At 43.6% G+C, this 22341-nt stretch overlaps 2 protein-coding genes across 2 annotated transcripts in view; one reads left to right on the top strand and one right to left on the bottom strand.

Moving 5' to 3' along the window:
* Nucleotides 1-192, bottom strand: part of LOC126535947 (CCR4-NOT transcription complex subunit 7-like) — a 76430-nt gene extending 76238 nt beyond the window's left edge. Inside the window, exon 1 of the mRNA XM_050182811.3 lies at nucleotides 83-192. The gene's annotated coding sequence lies outside the window, so the exon portion shown is untranslated. The remainder of the gene's footprint in view (nucleotides 1-82) is intronic.
* Nucleotides 193-333: 141 nt separating this feature from the next.
* Nucleotides 334-22341, top strand: part of LOC126535945 (vacuolar protein sorting-associated protein 37A-like) — a 32144-nt gene continuing 10136 nt past the window's right edge. The window contains exons 1-8 of the mRNA XM_050182810.3: nucleotides 334-524; nucleotides 891-965; nucleotides 1053-1167; nucleotides 3374-3462; nucleotides 4461-4542; nucleotides 11964-12031; nucleotides 17738-17865; nucleotides 21145-21203. Coding sequence (XP_050038767.2) covers nucleotides 418-524; nucleotides 891-965; nucleotides 1053-1167; nucleotides 3374-3462; nucleotides 4461-4542; nucleotides 11964-12031; nucleotides 17738-17865; nucleotides 21145-21203 — 723 coding nt within the window. The 5' untranslated portion in view covers nucleotides 334-417. The remainder of the gene's footprint in view (nucleotides 525-890; nucleotides 966-1052; nucleotides 1168-3373; nucleotides 3463-4460; nucleotides 4543-11963; nucleotides 12032-17737; nucleotides 17866-21144; nucleotides 21204-22341) is intronic.

Genomic DNA, 22341 nt, shown 5'->3' with positions numbered 1-22341 from the left:
TTCCAGCACTTTTCGGCCTTAACGCAAACAAAATAAAGAAGAATGCGCCTATGCAGTCATAAGTAATAGTAATAATCCTTACTTCAAGTACAAAATCCACTGCAATGCATCACTTGATGAGTAAAGCCACGCTGATGTATTCACGACACTTTCGAGTACCCAGCGCTTCTGCTTGTTCTCGGTGCCGCTTGAGGCTTTCATGTATGCATGCTGGGTAAAAAAGAAAAAAGAAAAAACAAGAAAGGGGCGTCACCGGTTATTATGCGCAAGAAAGAGCTACGTCACGGGTACGACATGTGATGATGTCACCACGGCACAATCAGCTAGGATCACTTGCCGACTTGCCAGTGCCGTTTGTTCTGCGGAAGCTAGAAAAAAATTGCCGTAGTTGTGTTGAATCTGCGTGTTGCAGTAGTAATGTTTCAAGCGATCTTCGGTCGCCGGACTAATGATGTGAGCCAGCCATCACCAATACAACTACAAAGGCAGCGTCAGATCGCCTCCATCAGGTCCTGTTGTCCCAAGTGAGCTGTAGCTTTATTGCCATTTTGCTCAATAATAGCGGGTCACTGTTTTCTCTGTGAAGCACTGAAACACATGATCAACGATTTCATTGGCGAAGAGTGTGCATTGCTTGCCTGGCGACCCTGTACAGTGTGCGTACCCACTGGTTCCCAAGCGACTGTCATCGAGTATGCATTGTAGAATAACGATGGACAGAAGGCAACTTTTTTGGTTTTACTTAAAATGATACTCATTTGCTTTCTTTTCGTCATTCCCGTTAGGGCATATAAATCTTTTTTTGACCCGGTAATTAGAAGAGTTCGAAAGAGCTTTTCTTCTTGCCAAACAGGCACTTTGGTAAACGCACCTGTCATTGTTTTATGCAGTATTGTGGTTGTCGAAGCCGACAAGGAGTTTAGGATTCCGTTTGTTGCTGAAGGAAATTCCTTCAATTTGGAAATGTGAGTAAAAATGTCACCACATAATATTTCATTGTGGGGCTACTATACGTGCTTGTGCCGGTCGTGATCACTGTGGTTCTGTTTCAGACACCTGCCGAGTTCCTTTCCTCACGAATGCCCAGTTCTGAAAGTGACGCCGGCAGCCATTCATCCAATGCTGGATGATCAGTACCACGTTACGGGCGTGCCAGCGCTCACTGCGGTACGCGTCGTCTCTCTCTAGTTGCCTTTGGAGGGAGACATGGCTAGGGCCCTGTATAGTATGAGATATTGTTTCCGTCCTCTGCGGTTTCGTCATCTGTGTTGAAGGTGCAGCAAATTATGTGCACAAAGTGCGCGGTCTCATTTCAGCACTTTTCCACAGTTGGAACTGCACAGTGAGCTTTCTGTTTCTCAATATTTGAGTGCAGCCACTGAAGCCAAAGAAATGTGTGGCTCATAGCAGCTAAAGGATTTGCACTGTTAGATAGAGTGAACGCACCTGTGCGGAACAGTGAAAAATACCCACTAAATATTTCAAAGATAATGTTGAAGCTCATTGTAATTTCATTCATTTAGCTGATCACATGGAATTCGATGCTGAATGCAATGAAGTGTCAAGGAGTGCAAATTGGAAAGAACAGTTTGCCACTGTACGAGATGGTCGACTGGCATGCGCAGGGGTTGCTGCTATGTTGCTCATAAAGCTGCGCTGCACTTTGTGTCCATTTTGAACTGTCAGATAAAAGATAATATGACTTGATTACACAGCGATAGCAACATGGTACCAACTTTCAGAGAGAGATCAAAAATATTTAAAAATTTTTTTGGAGGTCACACAGTGCGATTAAGCGTAGTTCTATCATACCTTGATACTTGGAAACGAAAATTTTAATGCTAAATGCTTTATAAAGCAGCTAGCACATTTATAGAGCCTACCAATTACAACAAACTATGGATAATTACACCAAATGCATCCCTATGCGTGTGCATGCAAAAATAACTTGACATTTATTATGTTAAGTGCAGCACATATTTTGGCCTTGAATATACAATAGTCTGAAACTACAGAGAAAAAAAATAGACAACTGAATGATTCAGCAGGAATGCTTGAAAAGAGTGCCTTGTGTTATTTTACTTTTTACTCTTCTGCTAAATAGATTACTCAATGGCACTATTGCGATAGTAAAGCTTGTCTGCCTCCCCAAAACAAAGGAGGGATTAACAGCGCTTGTACTGATCAACGCAGGTGTCTCAATGTGGCCAATGTGTGCACCACTGTGGTACTTTTTTAGCTACTGGGACTACAATGGATTATTTAGTGATATGCGCTAAATAACTTAGCAATCAAAATTTCTAGGAGAAAAATGCTATCTTGTGACCTGCATCACTCCTTTAAGAGGCCCCTCACCAGGTTTGGACATTTTAAACAGTCGAGCACAGTGCATGCTTAACGTGCTGACGATGGTGTTTCCAAAGTGTTGAGCGCCACATGCCGCGGAAACAGCTGAAATTTAAAACCACGCACCACAAGTCCTCATTCTTGAGGAAGCTCTGATCTCAGCCAAAGGTGTCGAGGTAGCGCATACAAATGCTGCGACATAAAATGCAGTCCTAGTAACATGGCTCACCATGGCACATTAGTAAATCATCCAGTGTGGAGTGTGCAGTGTTGGCACTGGAAATTTTCAGTGCAGCAAAAATTGAAGAGAAGAAAAAAGGGAGGCAGGGCTCATCACGTGAACCCGACGTGGTCCCTTGGTTCCAGTATGCGAGAAGGTGGGGAAGGAATGTCACTTGCGGATGCTATTTGAAGCGAAGGGAGAGAGTGTCTCTTGTGGCAGCAGTGCTGACATCTTAGCATTTATGGTATTAAAGCATTCAATTTCTTCTATGTCCTCCAACAAGAGATTGATCTGAAAAATTATTTCGGTAAGATGATCCCGAGACAGCGTTTTAGAACTGCTAGTGTATCACTTAAGTTTGCAGTGAGGCCTGGTGAGGGGCCCTGTAAAACAATAGAAGTTCAAATTCAGTGTCAGCACATTAGGATTTGTTGTTTGTGCTGCAACAGAAAAGTATTGCAAGCTTTGTCTTTTATACAGGCTGAAATGTAGTTTCCGAGGGTCTTACTGCCTTTACTTTATGTGTTGGCAGTTTTCCATGTGAGCTGTTGTTTTATTGCAGCTGGGTTTTCCATATTACGTACGCCAGATGCTCCAACTCCGATAATGTTCTGCTAAGGGGACAATTCTGCTAAAACGCACTGCTAGAAATTGTTGATTATTCTTGGGAATCGGCCAAGTATATTTCTATAAAAAAACATTCATGTGCAATTTGCTGTCTCCTAAAAACACATATTTGTCGCTAAACAAGCCATAACTCGTGGTAGAAAATCTGCCAATATGCTAGCATTTTCTCTTTTGCAGTTTTCCATGCATACAGACCTTGGAAGAATAATACAAGGGATTCTGATGGAGTTCCAGAACCACCCACCTAAACTCAGTACTACTGCTAGGTGATTGCTTTTATTCGGGGATTTACTGTGTCCATCTATTGCTTATCTTATGCTGATAATTCCTCTTTGCCCCTGTGACTTTCAAGGTCACCACAACGCTTTTGCTCTGTGCACTATACCTTTGTTATGTTAATACATTATCCTGTTGTCAGTTTCACTTTGCTAAACTTTACTGTACTGCACAACCTTGGAAGCGGTAGGTGGGGACGGCATGTGGAGGTGCTCGGGCACTTTATGTAGTGCATAGTAAACCCAGGTGCTCAGAACTAATATAGAGCCCTCTCCTAAGGCTTATCTCATAGTGCAGATGTTGCTTTGTGACATTGATACCCATCAATCACTGTCGGAAGCAATTGCTTTTAAGCTAGTAGTCAGGTTTGCTGTATGCCCTCGTGCCCCACGTGCAGTAGACAACGTGACTAAAAAAAAATTTGTTGTGGGGCACCTGGCGCTGTAAGAATGTCTTGCTCAAAAAAATTGGGTCATTGGTGTAGGTGGCACACTCTAATGACTGGCAGCTTGACAAGTGTTTACTTAAAGCATTAAAATAAAAACGGAGAAATATATCGCTAGTTAAGCGTTAGTGAAATTCCTCAATTTTGAAAAAAATTGTGTGGATGTTACATCCTGGAAACATTTCTAGCAGATCATAATCCTAAAATATGGACTGGAACGACACTGTGATTATGTTTACGTTATATTCCAGATTCATTTTATGCTTCATTGATAATATGAGTGGTGCTCTCTGTGCATTCCCTCCGTAATTGGCCATTCAGCAGAGCACAGAAGAATGTGATTAAAGTAGTCCAGGTTTCATTTTGAGTATCTAATGGTGCTGAAATTGGAATCTAAAAGTTTCAAATACTGGGGCTTTTGGCCATCTGAAGTAGAGCCAACCATTAGGATCCTGCTTTCCATTGCCAATCCATTGTCCTAAGATTTTCATCCTGATGTGACAGCAGTGGCTGAAACCTGAGCCCAAGTTCTTGTGTTTTCAGGACCAATGCCACATTTTCATTGCCACCACTGCTAACCGGACCCTCAGGTTTTGGAGAGCCGAAGATCCCTTCTGCAACTTTGGTGAGATGGGATGTTCCCCTATCGGGTCCTGTGCATTTGCTGCTGGCTTGCTCACACTCGGAGCGCTCATAAACACTACAATTTGCAGCTTGGATCATTTCGTGATGAATTTAGCAGTGGTTCAAGCACTAGAAATAAAAACTGCTGTATTAGAATTATGGGGTTTTACGTGCCAAAACCACTTTCTGATTATGAGGCATGCCGTATTGGAGGACTCCGGAAATGTCGACCACCTGGGGTTCTTTAACGTGCACCTAAATCTAAGTACACAGGTGTTTTCGCATTTCGCCCCCATCGAAATGCGGCCGCCGTGGCCGGGATTCGATCCCGCGACCTCGGCCTCAGCAGCCTAATACCATAGCCACTGAGCAACCACGGCGGGTAAAAACTACTGTTTTCTGCCGACCAGCTGCTTGCAAGAGCCATTTCAGCCTGCTAGGGAACCATAAGCTGCTCTTCTTGAAAGATGGTGGTACTACTAGTTTCTACTTGACTCGTATTGACAACTTCAATTTGTTGGTTTACAGAGAGCAGTAGTTTTTAGTTTCTGCTGGATAACACAGGTAAGTATTATTGCTGAATGTATTAGTACACCAAATTGATTGCAAAATGTAATCTCTTTACAAGATATAAGTACTGACAGTCCACTGGTAAACATGAGAAATTCCTTTGAATTGTCTAACTAAATACACCAATAACTTGATTTAGGCAAGTTCGTTCATCTTGAGTAAAACTTGAAGCAGCACGAAGAAGATGAAGACAACAATCGAAAACACACACAACAGGACAAACGCTGTACTGCCAGTTGGAAAATTGATTGAAGAAACACCTAGCTTTTATAACATGTCAAGAAACAACAACAATAACCAGAAGACTGAAACACATGCGTATTGTCTACAAGTAGATGTGCTTATCTAAAAATTTTATCTCATGTTTTATTATGCTGAGTGATGCTGTGCTAATGCATTTATCTCCTGCTTTGGTAATGTAGTAAGCTTCTACAATTTCTCTTTCTTTTTTGCTCTTTGTGTGCTTCAGAAACCTGGTGTCATGGAACATTGGGGTACAGATGAGCATTTATTGCAATGCGCAGCTAAATGACTACCGTACCTGTTTTTTACATTGTTTTTATGCTGCCTAGATCTGTCATTAAGAAGAATTTGTGAGCGAACTGAGGGGGGGGGGACCTTGTGGTGCAAATTTGAATGGCATCAACGGGTTTTCTGTCAATGTGGAAGATATGTTTCATTCACATCCTTGTAATGTTATGCTGGTTGCGTATGTGAAATGATCAATGAAACAGGTGAACAAGAATTTCAAAACTCAGTAGGCATAAATGTTGACAATTTCGTAACGCTCTTAGAATTTTATCTTCAGTCAACAGCCATCAATCATGACGGAAATCTTTATATACAACGCACCAGTATTTGTATCGGTTCATCCATCGCACCCTTGCTTAGCGATATATTTTTAGCTAGCATTGACAAATACATTTGCAATGCTTTAGTTGACTCCCCAGTTATGCGCATTTATTGCTACGTGGATGACTAACTGGTTCTTCTAAAGCAGTGACCTAGTTATTGCTTTGACGAAGAAGTTAAAGATAGTCTGAGAATTTTTAGTATGCACGGTAGGGGACTAAAGTTCACCTTTGAATTACCGAATAAAACTAACATTCAATTCTTAAATATTATTCTTTCTTTTCTTCAAATCACTATGTTTGCTGCGCTTACCAACCTAGGTCTAAGAAAGGCATGCTTCCCTATGACAGTGCTCGTCCAAAACGTGAAAAGGGGAATAGCCATCTCCTGTATTCAAGCTACAGCGAACAAATCATGTGAGCACCAAATGATAAATAGCCTTCTACAGCAGACAGAACGCCTAAAAACAGCCAGGTACCCACCTTCTATCATCAGAGATCTGTGTAAAACACTCCTGCAAAAACAAGGCGCTCAGGAAGAAAAATAAAAAAAAAGCAGGAAAAAGAAAAGAGACCTTTTCATGTACTAATACCATATGTTCACAAGGTAACCCATAAACTAAAGAAAGTGGCGAATGTGCACCAAATAAACTCGGGTGTTTGCCACTCCCTGTTAACTTTTGAAAATTATGCAGTGCTATGAATTCGTGTTCAGAGGGGTGGAAGGGCAATGGGAGAGAGGCGCACGGAGACGGATTTCTCGTTTTCATTTCTTTCTTTTCGAGGATTTTGCATTTCACTACCTTTCGGCTTGGAGACACAGCAGCCAGATTTTATCGTTATAACCGATAATGCGGCATCGGGGCATTGTAGTAAGCAGGTTATTTCACCGTGGAACACATACAAACGTGGACGGTGCAGCAGCTTCTCATTGTTATAACCGATATATTGTTAAAACCGGTATCGTTATAAGTGGGTTTGAATGTAATTCGTTATTTATGGCAGTAAATTTAGCGTTATTGTAGACATATATAGTTTTTCTGATTTATTTGGTTTGGAGGTTAAAATGTTAATTGAAAGTGCAAGTACGCAGTGATAGCTTATACCAGATAGGTGCATAATCTCCGAGATTGTATCAGGGTGGGATGTCGGAACCAAGTCAAGGGTGCCTGCCCAGCGCTCAGTGTTATCACTTGATACTGCTTTTCTGTAAATTCTTTTTTTCTTGTTTTGTAGACGGCTGAGCAGTGGAGTGAACCAAGGAGAGCGAAATTTGGAATGAATTTTACGCAAAGGCACATATTTCTCGATAAGGGAAAGCATTCTTGTTTTATATATTGCCCAGTTCTCTTCTACAATATGATACGTGTAGAAGCGCAGGAACGATTCGCAAAAAGATTGCATTTCGGCGTCAATAGCGACGCTATTCACTCTAGCATAATTTCTTATGATTTTGCTGTGCTGTGGCGCTCGCTCGAATAGAAATGCTGAAAATGCTGAAATGTAAATGCTGAAAACACATCTGGGATTGAAGTAAGGACTAAATCTAGCTTGTTTGATGAGGTAGTAGTAACTCGTGTAGGTTTTTTTACTAAATGGGTTAAATTGAAATCATGACAGAAATTAACAAAATCTAAGCTTTCATTAGTATGCGTACAAATAAAGCCATGGCTGCTATCCTACGAAATATCTGGGAAACTAAAATCACCTAAAACTAAAAGGGGAGAATTTGTGTTTCGTACATGAATCTTATTCAAAGCGTCGTATAAAGAATCACAGAATGTCGAACAAGATTGAGGTGCACGGTAACAGGCACAAATAATTACTTCGTGAAGTCCGAAACGAACGCATGTGCACACAATTTCTAGTGGAGATATGACTGGAATATCTTGACAGAAATGATGCTTTGATACTGCAATAAGCACACCACCGCCTTTTCTTTCACTTCGATCAGATCTAAAGAATTTATAATCATTTTGACAGTGTAAAATTTTATTGTCGATGATTTTACTTGAAAGCCAAGTTTCTGTCAGTACAACCACATCTGCAGCACAATCATCAATCATAGAATACAAATAATCTCATTTGTGAGTGACACTTCTAATGTTTGTAAAGACAAAAATGTTGCTCATGGTAGGCACGCCCCTCTTGGAAGACTTGTGCTATCTCTTTGGTGGGTTATCCTGCCATGACGTAGAAGCGATTGACAAAAGCGGACAATGATCTGCAATCTGGGGAATTTCGTACACAGTATTGGTTTGTGAGGAGTACATGAAGACATTTTTTGTTGAAGAACATCATATTATGTGGCAAGGAAAAGGGCTGTCTGCTTGCCTTGTCATACTCGGTAAGTTTCTTTCGGCAATTACGGGTTGCCTTGCAGAAGTCTGCAGAAATGCTTGCACTTGATCCTTTAAGTTTGCCCTTATTAGAAAATATAGCATCTTTTGTTTTAAAGCTTGTAAATTTCACAATTATTGGTCTACATTTAGCAGCTACGTGTGCTCCTAATCTATGGGCTCGAGATATACTGTCCAATGATAACTGCATACCTAAGGTATGCATACAAGAGCTTTAACTTTTTCTTCCGATTCAGCCCAGGATTCACTTGACGAGTCAGCAAGACCGTAAAAAATTAGGTTCTCCCTACGTGCGCGGTCTTCAAAATTGTCTAGCTTGCTCCGAAGTTCGGCACCTTCTTTGCAAACTGTGTCCGCAACTACTTGTTGCAGGCCATTAGTGTGGCACTCATCTAAATTGTTTACGCAGTCCTCTACAATGGCAAGTCTAGTGTTAATGCTAGGTACAATTTGTTCTAGGGCGACTTGACTTTTTTTGACGTCGTCAAACATTATCATTAGTTCATCATGACGCGAGTCAACATGTGCAACAATAGTTTTAACAACTGCTAACTCCGGTGGTAAATTCAGGTCATCAGGTCCAGGGTTTTCTTCTATGTCCCCACACTATATTAGCAGTTTGATAACATTGAAACAATCAGAAGTAATGGTGTAAAAAACACTGGAGCATGGTAGGAGCAGCAGAAACACATTGTTCGATTTTTTACGATAACAAGAAGGAGCTTCACCAACCTGCACCAAGAAAAGGAACGGGTATATGGCCGGCTGCATCCCTGATGCTCCAACATGCCTGCTGGAAGGTTCAGCTAGCAGCTGGCGTCTTAAATAGTTGGGTACGTGTGATGGCACTGACGATAGTGAAGCATAAGTATGAGGAAGAAGAACTTGTGCGTAGATGAACATTTCTGGTATCGCGCATTGAGCATTAGATGTCAAAGCAGGGCATTGGGTGTCTGACAATGCATCAGATATGGATGACGCCATTCCGGTTTGGAAGTTGGTCCGGCAACGCAGTTGCGCAGTGCAAAGCTGAAAGCATCACAGAAAGTCGGCTGGTCACTGTCAAGCAACTGGTCCATCCCGATGCAAGTGCAGCGAACTGCACCAAGAAAAGGAACGGGTTTATGGCCGGCTGCATCCCTGCTGCTCCAACATACCCACACTGAAGCTTTAAAACTGTGAAGCTTTGAAACTGTGAAGCTTTATTTTTGAGGAACCACTATGGCTTTCCTTTGTAGCTTTGTGCTACAAGACGGGTGGATGATCATTTTTTTCCCCCTTCATGGTATGTTCTCCCATGTTCAAGGGCTTCCGCGAACTGCTGTGCCTTAACTAGTACAAGAATACTGTTGCTCGCAGATGCCCACACATCCAGTGCTGAGACTCGCAAACTCTCGTGAAAGTCACCGAGAATACTGTTTCGTGCCAACACCGCCATCGTTGACCAGCACATTGAGGACACTTTGTGCTGTCAGCAATTCGGCAATGTAGTTGTGATTAGCCTTGAGCAAGGCTCACCAAAGTAGGCAAATGTAATTTTGACAGTAAACTTTATTTTTTTAGCTCATTTCTTGTCTGTCCTGTCTCATTGTGCAACAAGAAAATTATTGCGAAAGTAAATTTCTGTGGTTTCCCTGCCTATTTTGTTATTGTGGGGTTCAGCTGTACAACAAATCTGAACATGTGTGATCCAGGATGGCAGCGGCTATGGTGATGCAAAATTTGTTTGCATGTGGCTGACTGTAGGTGCTGTTCTGGTAGTAGAAATGCAAAATACAGTCGTCGGCTAATCTGTCAGACCTGCTTGGTTATTCATACATTCCCATGGCACTGCCACTTACCCCTTCAAGCTAATGTATAATAACAACTGAAATTTCAGATGCCGCATGGTGCACTGCTTGAGTTTCTGGACATGATCTGCATGTGTAATTTTTAAAGCAAAGCTTTCTTTGCAAACCATTCTGCGATTTGACATGTTGTCTTTCTCATGGTGGTCGTGGTCGTCGTTGGTTATCTCTGCGAGTAGAAGCGGTAGCCACTCTAGCCACAAAAGCACTTCGGGGTCGCATTGCCACGTGTGCTTTCACTAATGAAAGAGTTCAGTCATGTGATGCAAAGCTCAATTCCCTGCAGCACTGACAGCTAGCATTGCCCTCTGCGCTACCTGCCGTGGTTGCTCAGTGGCTATGGTGTTGGGCTGCTAAGCACGAGGTTGCGGGATCAAATCCTGGCCACAGCGCTGTTGGGAGCAAAATGCAAAAACACCCGTGCACTTAGATTTAGATGCACGTTAAAGAACCCAAGATGGTTCAAATTTCTGGAGTCCCCCACTGCAGCGTACCTCATAATCAGACTTTGATTTCGTCACGTAAAACCCCTTAATTTTTCTTTTTTCTCTGCGCATCGTGGAACTCACCGATTGTGTTGCTATGGAAGTGTTGCCGTGGAATGGACGTGCCTTGCCATTTATGTCATGCAGATGCTCTCGCATTGGTAGTGGCACAGGCATTTTCCACTGTGTCGAGTTTTCGGTCGCGATGAATGCGCCACATGGTTGCAGCTGACAGAGTTTCTAGTGCTGTGCCAAGCTCACTATCTTTACACATTGCTAGGAACATTTTTGGCCGTCTACTTAACGGACGTTTGGTGCAGAGATAAAATCTCACAAACATAATAGTGTCACTGGGAGGGATAGTTCGAGAACGTCACCACCTGCCACAGTGGCATAGTGGCTTTGGCATTGTGGTTCTAAGCCAGAAGGCACCGGATCAAATCCCAGCCACGGCGGCTGCATTTCACTTGGGGCGAAATGCAAAAATGCTCATGTACCATGCAGTGGGTGCACGTTAAAGAACCCCAGGTGGTCAAAATTAGCCCGGAATCTCGCACTGCAGCATGCCTCATAATTACATTGTGGTTTTTGCACGTAAAACGCCAGAATTTGGTTATTTGTTCTTTAGAATATCATCCCTGAATAGAACTAACTTTTTCTCAGCAAAGTATGTCACTGCTACTGATGACCATTATGGACAGGTTACGGGATACGTTCATCGGCAAAAGCGGCTGCACAATTTTTAATTGTGCGCCGTTTTCTCTTGTCAGCTCATCAAAACATTGGGATTTGCACATTGTGTGATTTTTTTTTTCCCCATTGATGGTGTGCATGTTTATAATGAATATCAGATATATAATGAAGGTGTTTTCCTATTTATGAGGTTTGACTGAAGACAGTGCAACTTACCTTGCGTGTCATTGGATGTTAATCATGCTGGTTTGAATGCAACTGCACCTAAAACAGCATTACAAGTAATGCAGGTTGTGCAGACGATGCTGGCTACCTACTCTTCATTAGTCCAAAGCATTGATATTGCATGTGTGTGACATCGTGCATTTGTTTTGTTATCATCTGAACTGTCACCCATCTCTCCTTTCTTTCCCATTTTACCCTTCCCTCGGTGTAAGGTACTGAATCCTTCAGGCTGAAATTTCTATCTTTCCATCATTAAACTGTCTCTCGTTTTGTTTGCATTACATTTTGTCAGGGTCATTTTACCACGCACTATCCACACTGCTAGACTTTTATGAACTGTGTTTGTAGCTGGCCTCACATATGCTCATAAGTGTTTTGCTTTTTGGGACAGAGTTCCTGCTCAAGTCCTTTCAAGAGTTCTATGTCACCTTGTCAGTTTCCGCAGCTCCACAAGCTAAGGTAAGATCATTGGGAGTGACACATAGACCACAGATTTGCATGCTAACGGCAGAGTGACAAAAAAAAAGTATAATAGAAAAATATTCCTAAATGTGTTTTGCATATGTAGCAACAAAAAAAAAATATGAGAGCTGCAATGTGCTTCACTTTGTTAAACAGCTTTTCAAGTAGTAATTTCTAGTTAACAATTCTTAGGCAAAACTATTGGATACACCCTCACTTTTATTTAAAGGGGCACTGCAACACTTCTTGAACATGGTAAAAAAACATGTTCACAATCTGTTGACAATGCTGCCATGAATATGCAAGCCAAAGATTACTCCACTGCATGCACTGGGATGCCCACAATCTTGCATAACATTGCTCTCTCTCGTGTGGCTCTAGAAGCGCTCTCGACAGTCGACTCCTGCCAGTAATTTGATCCTTGCTGGACCGCAACATTTGGTCGAATTATCTGAATGATCAAATAACAAATGGCGGCAAAATGAAACAATTAAATTAATAAAGGGCTAGTTGGTGAATCATGATATTGATGAAGCAGCACACTTGAAGTAGGCAGGATCACGCACACATGAAAAAGGATGTACACAGGCGCTGGACTGACCTTGTTAGCCCGTGGCACAAAAACCCCAACAGTGTCATCGGTGCTGACAAAAATACTCTCAAGGACTCATCATTCAGGGCAGAGTGCAAGTCGTCGTGATAACTGCAGGACAGGTTGCTGCCATCATCACCGTCGCCAAGTGAAGCAGCAGCACTGTCTGCTGAATTTCTTGTAGTTCCAAGCTTTTACTACCCACTTCGCCAATTAGGGGGCGTTGGTGGCGGTCAAATTAACCAAAGCAACATACTTTTGTGTTCAAACTAAACAAGCTAACCTTTTGTCCATCCTCAGCAGTACAGCTCAGGCAACTTGTGATGTAACCACTTATAGTGCAGGACTGGCTATAATGCATCTTTTTCTAGCTCCCATTTACCCTCCCATAAAGCTCCATGTATGTGTTTACCACTTATAATGCAGCCGCACGAGACAAAATGCCAGTTATACTGCCACTGCCAGAGAATCCTACGGTCAAGTGAGGCGAAACTGTGTCTGACCGCTCAGACGGTAGGTAGGCTGTTGTCAAGGCCTGGATGTAGTTTTAGTTTCATCTCCAATTGTAATGTGCAGGCAATTTTTGAACTAATTCTTTTTTAATTAGGTGCGCATTAGATATGTGTAAATATGGCAGTCAGCCATCAAAAGGAAGAAAACAAAACTCGCTGCTGAACAGCTAACGACTGTCTTGGCTGGTTTTGCAGGTCTGCATCATTCAAGTTAAAATCTCATGATCTGACATCATCCTTAGACACACTGCTACTACAGTAGCATTTGTACAATCGTCTGAGGATGCAGCAGAATTGCAAGACCAACATAGTTTTCGTGAGAACTGAGCGCTCAGCTATCATAGTGCCTGTGGTCTTCGCAATTATTGGTGTGCATCTCTGCAATCTCGCAAAAGTTACCTCCACATGACATAATAATAGATTACCAAGAAAACGAAAGTCTGCTCCTGAGGCTATGTTGTGCAGGCTGCAGCAAGTCCCTAAGGGCGCTGAGCCTAAAAATTGGGCGTGGTGCTCATGGCTCACCCGTGACTCATGTTCAGTGGTCAGGGTAAGGAAAGAACGCCAACTGGCCAAAATTAATCCAGAGCTATCCACCACAGTATCTCTAATAGCCTCTTGGGTGCTTTGGGACCACAAAAGTAGAAGCATTTAAAATTGCCTAACAGCGATTTATGCAGGGTGTCTACCAACCGGGAATTCTCAGGGAATTTGAACAGTCTGGAAAAACTCAGGGAAAACTCAGGGAATTTGTGCTTCTATCAGGGAAAATTAACTGTAACTTTATTGAAAGGGAACGAAAGTCGTGTTAATGCTGGCTCCAGTAACAGAGGAATCGCAACGAATCGTCATTGACGCCGTGTCATCGGCACGATGTATTGCCAGAGTAGTTAACGACCGATTTTCCAGACGCTTTTTCGGACATGCCCGATAATTTGGACGGCTTTGCGGCACCATGGTGTCAGTGTATATTGCCCTAACTGTGGGTCTGAAATGACATTAATCAAAACCGCCACCGCCACCATTTTGATTATCTCGTCGCCTCGAACCGGCACTATCGCACGCAGATCCGCCGGCAGCCGCAACCACTACCACAGCAACGTTAGGCCTAGCTGCTTCTACGTTCGCTGTTAAGCTTCTTGCCGTGCGGTGCCGTGTTTTTCATTGAAAGAATTCGCCGCTCTCAGCAATGGCACCTACTCCGCCTTTGTAATCCTCGCGATTATCTTCGAAGCTCGCAGAGCACAACGCGTTGCGTAATGCCAGTCTTTAAAAGTTAGCTTCACCTCAGTACGGCAGTGTTAGGCGGTGAAGCATAACAAGCGTGGGAAGGGGCAATTGTCACGCGTCACAGTATGTATTCCTTAATTATACACGCGTGCAGCCCCATCTCCTGTCACAGTACGAGCACTGATATGCCTAATAAGCGTACTGGCAGGCCTTAAAAGCTTTTTTGGACGTGCTTGTGGCAATTTTAGCCTTTAAGGGCAGTTAAAGACATGCGTTCATTGTTTTCGGACTGCCCGATTTTTCGGATGTTTTTGCGGCCCCTAGGGAGTCCGAAAAATCGGACGTTGACTGTACAACTGACCAAGAAGATGCTTCAAATGATCCATGGGGTGAAAGCGTGGCAGAAGGAGCATGAGAACAGAAAGGACCGACGCACTGAGGAATTAACAGGAAAGGAAGCGTGCCGCCACCTTTTTGAAGGAGCTTGTGCTCAAAAAACAAAGTGTTGGTTGACGCCGAGATACAGGTGTCCCTCATACAAACCAAAATAAACTCTTTCAAGCAGTGAAACCCAACACTGAGATGTCGTGTGCGGGCTGAGAGTATGTCAGGACAGTTGAGGTTGACTTCCCAGCTGCTGAGAGAGAATCTTAGTTATGACAGTTCAGGCCTCATACCGATGAGCTTGCTATGAGTTGATAGAAATAGCTCATCTTCAAAGATAGTTACTTATGTATGCATCTCCATTTCATTCGTATTTGAAAATGTTCGCCTCAATTCGGAATGGGTTTTACAATTTTTTTCGCTGCGCATTTTACTAACACCTTCCTTCTGTTTTCTTTTTAAATAAAATAGATATTACTCCTTACTATTCAAACTGGATTAAGTCATTTTTTTGTTTCAACAAGCTTACTAGATAGTTACAGCATTGGGCAACATGGTGTCAGCCTGTCTTGACATAAAACAAAGTTCTGGCTCATTCAGGGAATTTTGCAAAGGTGCTCAGGGAAAACCTGGAAAACTCAGGGAATTTGGAAATGTCAACTTGGTAGACACCCTGTTATGTGACCAGATGGTATTCTGTTGAACTCTCGTATGTTTGTTTTGACACTGCATAGGTCGCAACATTTAATGTAGTAAGACATTCATGGGCGACGCCATTCACAAGCTATGCCGTGTGGGGTTTCCACTCTGCGTGCGGCTAGGGCTGAAGGCGAGCTCCGGATCTGGCCCCACAGAGTTGCTCTGTGATACTCCCCAGCCCGTAGCGTGGGAATTGTGGTTACGTCGCATTCAAACGAATAAGGCAATTAGCGGCGTCAACTGTAACAACATTTATTGCTACCAGCAATAAAGAACATTGGCAGAGGTGCAACCTTTCTGTAATAAGTAATAATAGGCTGGCCTTATTGCCCGAGATAGTCAGGCAAATGAGGTCACTCACGGGTTGCAGCAGGTACTCCAGTCCAGCTGGTTAGGGGTCCGGCGTCAGAGAGAGAGGGTCTCCCCCGGTTGCACTGTTTTGTACGTTTTTACCTTGGCAAGGGGAATGTCCTCCTCACCCGTCTGCAGCCTTCCCACAAGTAGGAGAGGAAGGGTGCGCACGCGTCGCGAGGGAGAAGTGGGAGAGGGCGTAGTGCGCCTCTCCGGCTCTCGACGCGACCGCGACGACGCGGGGGAAGATGGGCGCGTGTGCTCCCCACAGCCGAAATGCAAACACCAGTTCAGACCGATGCATGTCACAAGGAAGGTGGTGTTTGATGTGGCGCAGCCTTTGGTAAGCAGCCTTGTTGCTTTGTATCAGCTGCATCGTAAGGAACTGCTGTTCTTCGTACTTCACTGGTGTCCTGGTGGTATAGTTAGGTGCATCAAACTTCAGTGGTGGATGTATAAGCTTTAAAGCTGTCTGAGGTGCCTCCTTTCATGTGTTGTTGTGATTCTGTCTTTATTCCATTGTTGCCACCGCACCACAAATCCCAGAGAAAGGGGTGTATATGTACAGCCAGTAGGGAACAAGTGCAGCTTTGGTGGTGGGGAATAAAAGGTGGCCAACCCATTGTCTAGGAATATGAGCAAGTGCTCACTCATGCTGGTACTATACTTGGAGGCAGGAGGCGCCTCACTAGATCATCCTGTCCCAGACCGAAGGGCATTCACTGTAGTATTACGGTGTACTAGAAGGCTTTGTAGTGGACTGAGAGGAGGGCATAGCCTGATGTGTTGCATGTTGCCGCCAAGAGGGGGCTCTCCAAGAGGTTCCTTCTGAAGCTTCGTTTCAGAAGCTCTGGGACACGGAGGCTGCCTAGCGGGCGACATTATTTCACTTCGAAGTAGACTGCCGGTTTCTGCGCTGCTGAGCGTGCAATTATATGTAGGGTACCCGACACTTTGTCAGGAATAAAGTGCAATTCTCCGGACCACTGCAGATGGAAAAGATTGCACGTCGTTCCCGCGATGATGTTGAATGTCTGCCCAGTTCGTTCTTGCAATCATTACGCTTTCGTGGGAAGTTTAATTTGCCTGTGTCATCATAAGCAATGGGTCAAAGGTCATGCCATTTGCTGTAACGCATCGGGTTTTATTGTTAAACTGCCGTGGTACATTACGCGGCTGCAGGAAAGTAAACTTGCCATGCACGCATACAGGCTTGGAGACCAATTTGTTCAGTAATTATGGATATGCGAATTTTGCCGAAAGAAAGGAACATTTTTCGGAGCATGTATAAACACTTTATTTACAGTAATAAGTACAACACATTGGTCAGGTGCATCTTGCAAGAACATAGCAGAACAGCTTGCAGAAGCCAAGCAGCATCCCAAACGACCCATTGCTTTCTTCGGTCTTCGTCTCGCGGTACATTGAACAAGGACAGCTTCAGTGCTCCTTTCTTGCGGCTGTACCCTGTACGGCACCCGGGCATGGAACAATAGTTGCAATGACGCTTAGGCATTTTCGCCTACCTGGGACATTGGCAACACGCAAAGACAGGCACTACACGGAAAAGAAGCCAGCAGCAAGCAACTAAGTCGCAGACATCTGACCGCCACTGCAGCATAGCACAAAGAGCCAAACGCACGCGAGACAAACTGGCGAGCGGACTGGCGAGTTCAGGAGGAAGCTGCTACAGTGCCTCTAGCTGGCGCACTGGCAGGTGACAACGGCCACGTCAGTGGAGAGCATTGGAAAAATAGACCAGTGAGCCCACTACAAAGCCTTCTAGTACACTGTAGTAGTGCCGCAGCTACCTCATAGGGATGTGCTGCTAATACAGTTCAGTCATCACCATGACTGTCTGGGTTTTTGCTACCACCGGACTGTCCTGCATGGAACATGCGGTATGAAAAAGTAATTTGATCTCTTTCTCTGCAGCAACTCCCAACTAGAAGAGCTTCTAAAAGAAGACAGCAAGCTACAAGAGTTTGTTGAGCAGCTACCTGAGGTTTTGCGCTCCGAGGAAATCAGACAGCTCATGGTGACCCAAAATGAGCAGTTGGCACGTAAGTTATTTGTTTATTTTATTTTATTTTGGCTTCCATCTGGACAGTGTTCACAACATTGGGTACTAAGCAATAACTAGGCTTGGTGGTAGTAGTCTTGAGTGCCCTGGTTCAATATTTTTCATGTGGATTCTTGCTGTGTGCAGTGCAGCTCACAATATATATTCATAATTAAAGTGCAGGAAAGCTACTACTAGCAGTGAATTCCACAAGGTGAAAGGCATCATTTTCCAATGCTCTAAAGGTGCTGCTGTTTGTTTGGTTGAAATCACTGTAACAGTCTTACTTTTAAAGGGACACTAAAGGCAAATACTAAGTCGACGTGGACTGTTTAAATGCCATTCCGAAACCAGCCATACCAAAACCTCACCCCCCCCCCCCCCCCACCTAACGTGTCATTGCCAGAGTTTTGTCACCCACATCATTTGACGTTTCTTTTGACTTGCCTCAACCTTCTCACTTATAATTTTATTGTGGCTAATAGCTTACTGCATCATTGTTGGCGTGGACCTGCATGGATTTTAATTCATATTTTGCTTTATTTCTGCAAATCCTGACAATAGGAGGACAAGTGCATTAGAAGTACCAGCGGCCGCTGCCTCATCCGTATTCTTTCACTTCAACTTTGTTTTAAATTTCCACTGTAAATAGCATGCACATATACAATATATTTAAAGATATACACACGACAAAGTTTATTATAATTTTAAAGCGAAGTAGTTAGCCAATTAACAATTATTTCTAAAGGTATGGATAGCTTATGCCTAGAGAATGAATATGTTGCTGTATGTTCCCCTCGCTTCAAAATGCTTTGCGTCCTTTTTTTGACCCTGAGGCTGCAAGCAGACCAGAGTGCGTTAGATCACGTCGAGCATCTGCATCAAGCATCAGATGGACAAGCACTTATTAACCAGCTGATTCAGGGACTGTTCTCTTGCATGGGGAAAATGGAAGCATTGTTCGTTGCCATTGCTGGCAGTTCAGATGAAATTACGTCACCACGAATCCAGAGGAATACAACAAATGCCCTTTCCCTATTCATCTTTCGATTCCTGAGATACACAAAAAGTCTGACTAGCCTGTTTTGGCACTATTCCAGTTGGCCCAACTGCACTTATTTGGAAAATATGGAGACCATCTTAAAGTATTTATGGACGCATCGGTAAGCAGCACCGCTCAGAGCGCTGCAGCATCTTTCTCCTGCCCTTTGACTGACATAAAGAGGGTGTTTTGAATAGCTCATCCATTCTCATCAACAACTGTGGAGCTGGCAGCTATTGATATTGCTCTGAAGTACCTACAGGAAAAAATGAGCACATCGAAGGTCGTCATCCTTACAGACTCCCCTGCTGCCCTTAGCAGGCTGTTGAGAAAGGATGCCAATAGACCAAATCTCCGCAGCTTAATAGAGTCCGCTGACAAAATTACTTCTCATGAAGTGTGCCTCACTGCCTGTGGATACCTTTGCATGTGGGTATTGCTGGAAATGAGGAGGCTTATCGCCTCGCTTCAACCTGTGCTCACAATAGGAGTGACTGCCCAGATATTTCTTGTATGATTGACAATGCCCGTGTGTTAATCTGCCAAGGACTCAGGCTGTGAAATTGAACTGTCTCCTGCTATGAGGTCTTGTAAATTCTCATATAAGGCCGCCACTTCAGTGAACAATTCTTCAAGGCCGCACAAAGTTTGTTCAAGTGCGATATATATATGGGGTTCAGAAAGCTGGTGCCCCCCCCCCGAAAGATTAAAGCTTTCCACCTTTACACTACACAACAACGAAACTACTGAAATGCAAAAGTGCAGGCAGTGCAGAGTCAAGCGACAATGAAACCTTTCAATCTCCCGCATTATTGTCAAGGGCATAATGTCAATGAGTTCTTTTTTCTAAAAATGAAATAGAACTGGGCAAGCAGCATTTTCTTTCGTGTTGTAATCAATACAGTGATGTTATTTATAACAAGTGGTTGAGTACTAGTGACAGAATTTAAATGAGGAGTGCCTTCGTCATCAGGCAAGTACTTGAAAGTCCCGGGGAAGTCTCTAATCATGTTCTGCATTTACCTCAGTTTCTCGGTTACTAAGGCTCTGTTCACAATAATATTGATGCCTTAGAGATTCTTGAGCGCTAATCTAAATCGCCTTATATTGACTGAATATTTGCCTTCAGCGTCCCTCTAGAGCCACCCAATCGCTAGCTGCCCATGAAGTAAGAAGAGTTCTGGTTCTACTAGGTTCTGGTTGAGATGAAACATTGTTCTTGTGGAAATAACAAATACAGGTGAAGAGAGCATGTGTCCTGTTGCCCTCTCTTTGTTGATCCTTGTCTTTTTCTGCTAGAATAATTGTTTTGTCTCAGCCTGTGGAGGTTTTTGTTGAAGCAGCATCCTCCACCAATTTGTTTCCATGCACAGTTATGGTTTATGTGTACATGCACCCATCAGTTTTAATCTATGGCTTCCGATTTTAGTTTCCTCGAGTAGCTTGACAGCAGCAACAAGTTGTGGCCATGCTGAAGGGCAGCATCCTGCAAATTAGAGAGGCTGCAAGGTTGCTTTGGCGGCTGTGGTCAGCAGCCCTTCTGAACTCTCGTGTTTGACCACCACGCTGTTTTGAGGCTGCATAAACCATGGGAACTCAACACAGTATACTCTTTGCCCTACATAGCTGCACATGTGGCAACAACTGAAGGCGGCAGCATTCCCAGAGGAGCACACCGTGCAGTGAAGCAGACTTGCAGTCTGACGCCTTAAGGCACGGCGGATGCTCTTATGAAAATTTTTTTCTTCCCTAAAACAAAAAGTACTTCGATTAACATTTCTGGAATACTGAACCTTCCTAATTTGTACTACCTACCAAACATGCTCAGTTCTGCATTTTTATTTGGAACATACCAGTACAACATTTTTGCCTGGGCATGAGGCATTTTGCATATATATTTTTTATACTAAACATTGTCTACTTCAAATCTACTCGTACAACAAGTTTAATAGTTTTTTTTTGCCACGTTTATTACTGATGCCCTGACCCAAAAAATGCAGTGGAATCGGCTCTCTAGAAAATGTAGGTCATTGTTAAAATTTTCAGAAATGCTTTGGATTCACTACAGTACTTCAACTCCAAGCCAGTCCATAAAATCACCTAGTGGCCCCTAATAAGCTTGAACATGAAAATGTGATGCCTTTTTTTACAGCTGGGATATTTCTAAAGTGCGCCACAAGCTACTGTATTTGTAAATAGGTTTTCATGCGACATGTTTTTTACCTTTTCTCTACCCAGGACAGACGTTGGAACTCAAGCCTGCCATGGAACAACGCAAACATCTTCTCTTACAAAAGGTGAGCTAAGAAAGTCACATTGATGCCTCTCAAGCAAGTGAATTCATGTGTGCTTTCCTGAATATGGTCGCTGTGAGAATAATGCACCTTTATGGCACCGATTTGTTATGAGTGTATCCAAGCAGTACCGAGAGGTGGACCAACTCTGCAGTCACCGTCACAGGTTACATCCAAGGGACTTGTCGATGCATGCGTCCGTGACCTAATGGCTTCAACATCAGGTTTCTGTGCTAGAGGTCCTGTGTTCGAATTCTGCCATTGGGCAATTTTAATAATGTCTATTATTTATTACGCAGTACACTGTTGAAAATGACGAGTTTACAAAGTCACGAAGCTCTTTGAAGCCAGAAGGACGAAGCTTAGGCAAATCCATGTACTTCCCATAATTCCCATGCTGGGTCAAGCACTCCCATTGCAGCTCTCGTAGACACTACCGTCAGGGTTCCCTCTAGTCAATATTGTATGAAACTCTATGGTAGCATGGTGGAACATGGTTATAACGGTGCGTTTTGAGGATAGGACACAGAAAGAATGCACACAGGACAGACACTGATCCTGTGTGCATTCGGCATCTGTCCTGTGTGCATTCTTTCTGTGTCCTGTCCTCAATACGCGCCATTATAACCATGTTCCATCAAGCCAGCAACCAACTAGCCCATCTCTGTTAATCTACGATAGCCACCACCGCGGCAACGCTAGGCCTAGCTGCTTCGACGTTTGCTATTAAGCTTCTTGCCGTTCGGTGCCGTGTTTTTTCATTGAAAGAATTCGACGCTGTGAGCAATGGCACTGACTGCGCCTTTGTAATCTTTGCGATTGGCCTTGAAGCTTGGAAAGCACGGTGCGTTGCATAATGCCGGGTCCCGAAAGCCAGCTTCACCTCAATACAGCAATGTTACGCAGTGAAGCTTAACAAAGTGTGGGAAGGTGCAATTCGTCTTTTTCACGGCGCGGCAGCGCATGCGCCCTGCCCAATCGGATTAGTCGCGAAAAGTTTTGGAAAGGATGCGCGCGCGGCCAGATGTTGGGGAAGAGCACCCCGAAAAGAAAAAAAAAAGCGCTTGGACGCTCACTGCAGCGAACACTTGTGCCATGTACCACGTTGGTACCCCACTGGTCTATAACTCTACGTCAGTGT

This window comes from Dermacentor andersoni, chromosome 4, assembly GCF_023375885.2.
Source record: "Dermacentor andersoni chromosome 4, qqDerAnde1_hic_scaffold, whole genome shotgun sequence".
Taxonomy (NCBI): domain Eukaryota; kingdom Metazoa; phylum Arthropoda; class Arachnida; order Ixodida; family Ixodidae; genus Dermacentor; species Dermacentor andersoni.
Note: the sequence above shows the minus strand (reverse complement) of the source record. Positions and strands in the feature narration are given on the sequence as shown.